Source organism: Eschscholzia californica, unplaced genomic scaffold (genome assembly GCF_041429995.1).
Source record: "Eschscholzia californica isolate CP2 unplaced genomic scaffold, dmEscCali1.0.p SCAF_1, whole genome shotgun sequence".
Lineage (NCBI taxonomy): Eukaryota > Viridiplantae > Streptophyta > Magnoliopsida > Ranunculales > Papaveraceae > Eschscholzia > Eschscholzia californica.
In genome coordinates, this window is record NW_028238198.1 from 80,418,801 (window position 1) to 80,422,894 (window position 4,094).

Genomic DNA, 4,094 nt, shown 5'->3' on the forward strand with positions numbered 1-4,094 from the left:
ATGTCGGTTATATAAGTTAGGTCAAAGCCACAATTTTAATAGCTTGAACCTAATAAGGTTTTAGCTTAATCTTGATATCTTGTTTAATAAAAAATGATTTAGGGCTAATCAACTCAATTAAATATAGATAAATTATTCATTGTAATACCTGACTGAATCTATTTTGGAGCCCACGAAATCTCATCTCCTTTACTAAACCTTAATTAGCATTACTTTAATCACTAATCTTAATTGACATCAATTTATTCAATGCGTTAAGAATTGATATACAACTAAACCGTACTAACAACAAGTCAGACATAGGGCAATTCATAGCGTTATGCTCTGATTTATTTTAACCACCCCGTCAACCTAATCCACTAATTAATTATTGTAAATGTGTTGGATTAATTTCGTTATAAATGTACCAAACTGAGGTAAATCGTACAAGATAAACAAAACTACGACATTATAACGCAAATAAAAATAACTTTTTAGCCACAATGTTTCTATAATTTGATTGGACTTCTTAATAAGTTGAAAACATGTTCAGTGAAAAAATATCATCATAAAATTACCATATTAATTTTAAAGGTGCTTTCATCAAAAAAAAAATATTAATTTTAAAGGTGGGGTTGGTTTAAAATCAAAACCAGCCCAATTCAAAAAAGCATAGATGAAAGAGAGAAAGTAGCTCTCACGGAAGCAGTTAGTGAAGGAGAGGCAAGGGCTCTCGCAGTAGTCGTTAATCAGATGGTTGTCAGTTGTTGGACTTTAGACCTCTTTTATTATATATTCAACTTAAAGATTTATCGTGCTTATCACATCTTTTGAGTGAAATCAAAGTTCTGGATAACTTAGGTCATTTGTTATTTTGTTTAGAATTTATGGATTGGCAATTTTCATAAACAGAACAAAAGAACACAGAATGAATGACACAATATTTAACGTGACTATTAATAATTTACGATAAATTTAGGTTAAAAGACACGACATAATTTAATCTGGTTAAAAATTCTCTCTTTTTTTTCTCTTACAAGATCAAGATGTGAAAGTAAAGTTTCTTTCGTGGACCAATAAGACACAACTAAAAATAAACCAATCCCCCAAAATAAGATAAAGAAAATAGGAATAAGATATAGCCCCATCTTTAACCCAACAACAAAACAGCCCCCTTTGTGTTTCTCAAGGCTATTTTCGTCAATTCCAATTTCCATTCTTCAAACAGGCAGCACCAATATGTCATAGACAAAGTAACAAACCCTTTCACTTCTACATGTTTTGGGTCAAATGTCTACAATACCCTTCCATATAATCCCAATTACCAAAATATCCTTGCTGTGATGTAAGGGTTATTATCTATGATGGATTGGAGTTGGGGGCCAAGCATTAACGGGTAAACCTAGGTGGTGCTGGTGGTGGTTGTGTTGATGTACATTTGTTAGACGGTTGTTGTGGTGGTTTGAGGCTTCGGTAGCCGGTGAGGAGACAGTGACGGAAGGGGCGGCGGCGGCTGCCGGAGCAACACGTTCACAAGAAGGGCACATAGTGAGAGTTGTCGGTGGTGTCATTTGCATGTAAAATTGTGGAGATAACTTAAGTGCCCTAAGTTCTTGAACTTCCTTTTGTAATCTTCTATTCTCTTCTGTTAGAGTGTCACAACATCTCTTTAAATACTCACAATCTAATTCTGTTTGCTTCAATTTTGTCCTGTAAAATATAATCTCGTTAATATTTACATATCTCAGGGGTATAAAAGGAATAAAAAAATATTATAATACCAAAAATACCCTTCATTTAAGTAAAAGAAAAAAATATCTCACCTTGCCCTTCTATTCTGAAACCACACTTCCACTTGTCTAGGTCTAAGATTCAGTTGCTTAGCCAATGCCAGTTTTTGCTTCTGCCAAAAAAAAAAAATAATAATATATCAATATAAATTCCCCAAAATACCCTTGATTGTCTTGAAAATTACGAAAACACCATTACTTACAGGGTTAAGAGTATTGTGTTCTTTGAATGTTTCTTCAAGAATGGCGGATTGATCTTTAGATAATCTGAGTTTCTTTCTTGAATTATCACCGTCTTCATCATCACTAATCGTTCCACCACCACCACCACCACGAGAAGAATTACTTCTTTCGATTTCATTTTCTTCGTAATTTGTTGATAAATCTCTTTCACTTCTTTTATTACCACTTAAACTTGATACAATACTATTTGGTGATGAAACTCCTTCTTCTTCACAATCTAATCTTGTTGGTGATGGAATCAGATTTATATCTATTCCTTTCAGAAATCTTCTATCTTCTTCCTTATTCAGATCTGTAAAAAAAAAAAATCATAATCCGAAATTAAAAATTGATAGATCTATGATCACAGATCTGATTGATTTTAGGATATAATTTTGTAAGATCGGAATCAATGGTGTAAATTCGCATGCAAAATCAGAAGTTTTTTTTTCTCTCAGATCGGAATCAATGGTGTAAATTCACATGCAGAATCAGATCTAGAAAAAAAAAAGTACCTGATGATCCAAGAGCTTCATTCCAAGAACTCTTCTGCTGAGGTGAAATGGAAGAAGAAGAAGGCATGAGATTCAACTGAAGAGAACATCTATTAGTTGATGAACTCAAACTCAAACTTAACCCTAGATCTTCCTTTCCAGGCATCATTTTCTTTTTCACTTGCTTATGAAATTAGGGTTAGGGTTTGAGAAATGTGGACTTTTCTACTTTGTTTAGTAGAAACAGAGTGTGTGTGTGTGGGTTTGTAGATAGATAGGTAATGGGGATAGAGGGAGGGGGGTTGTGTGTTTATATAGATAGATTAGAGAGGCATTTCAATCATGACTTGTGTCAGAGCCTGCCATGTTTCCTCATCATGCTTCTCTTGCCTTTTAATATATTGACTCTAGTTAAGATTTATGATTGTTAACCTAACCATGGTTAATAAAACTAGAAAGGAAAAAAGAGAGAGAAAAGAGATACTACTAGATAACTTGGTGGGTGTGGGATTTTAAGAGGATCTCATAGGATCCTCTCATTTTGACTCTTGACTAAAAATCATGCCTTTTAAAGTTGGGAAGATAAAGTTTCAACTTTTTGAAATGGAAGAAAATCCCCTCATTCATTTGAGTGAATTATTACAGGGAAGTTCCATTCCTTTGCAAACTTCTCCCAAATATGCTCTATGATGCGTCTATAACATTTTTACCGTCTTTAACATTTTTATCGGACGTCTCTAAAACTTTCCGTTGTTAAGTTTTAAGTTTATCCTTAAGGTAAGAAATAGAAAGAGATAGTCGTCTAGTTACGTTTTGGTATGTGGAGAAAAAAGATGTGAGAGAAAGAAGAGCAATAAATACGAATGATGCTACTTTACCTTACTCTTACAAAGTTACATATTTATCTAAACTTGCTTTGATTTTCTTTGCGTGCATTAACTATTTTTTGTAGGGACGTATCAGCTAAACTACCACATATAGAGTGTAATATGAAGTGTAACTAGATAACAAAGTATAAGTATTGTGACCAATTCACAAAAATGACTCATAACTTAGACTAATTCTATTTAAACCCCCTCCCTAAATTCACGTAAAAAGTGATTTAAGGGCCATATTAATACGAGGGTCATTTTAAAGCCAGAAAAAAAATGATGGTGAAAATGGAACAAATCATTTTTATTAAAATAATCATTTAATTTGTACGTTAGATCAATTTAATAGAAACACTCCGTATATAGAATTCGAGTATAAACAACAATGATTGCGTTGATTCCAACTTGTAATTCGTAGTTTATCAGTTAAATCGATAATAAATAGTAGTTACTATATAATCATAAATCAGTACTTGACTCGTTAAAGACCACTTAACAAAAATGTATTTAACGCACTTGTGAGTCCACCCCTCAGTAAAGTGTCTCTTTATATCTTTTGGAGTTTTTTTATTGTTCAAAATTGCATTTGGACTCACCATCTAATAGTTTTTTTAAACATTGACTACATTGATCATTACAAAGGCATTGGCGCACTAATACGATGTGATAAACACGATAGCTGCAAAATTACTACTGACTTAAAACTGACGAATTAGATGACTTAAAGTTTATATAAA

At 32.8% G+C, this 4,094-nt stretch overlaps 1 protein-coding gene across 1 annotated transcript; it reads right to left on the reverse strand.

Annotated features, from left to right (window-relative positions):
* Nucleotides 1-912: 912 nt before the first annotated feature.
* LOC147569720 (homeobox-leucine zipper protein HAT4-like) lies at nt 913-3,028 on the reverse strand. The gene is made up of 4 exons (XM_086656234.1): nt 2,507-3,028; nt 1,973-2,304; nt 1,803-1,882; nt 913-1,689 (listed from the first exon to the last, which is right to left on the reverse strand). Exons 1-4 carry the CDS (start codon nt 2,652-2,654, stop codon nt 1,335-1,337), a joined length of 915 nt encoding a protein of 304 aa, XP_086512360.1. The 5' UTR covers nt 2,655-3,028; the 3' UTR covers nt 913-1,334.
* Between the last annotated feature and the right edge of the window lie 1,066 nt (nt 3,029-4,094).

Bases quoted from the DNA above. Each gene is read 5' to 3' on its own strand.
- LOC147569720 (XM_086656234.1), bottom strand. From the start codon at position 2,654: ATGATGCCTGGAAAGGAAGATCTAGGGTTAAGTTTGAGTTTGAGTTCA. The intron at 2,305-2,506 runs GTACTTTTTTTT...TTTTTTTTACAG, and splicing joins TGAAGCTCTTGGATCATCAG to ATCTGAATAAGGAAGAAGAT. The intron at 1,883-1,972 runs GTAAGTAATGGT...TTTTTTTGGCAG, and splicing joins AACACAATACTCTTAACCCT to AAGCAAAAACTGGCATTGGC.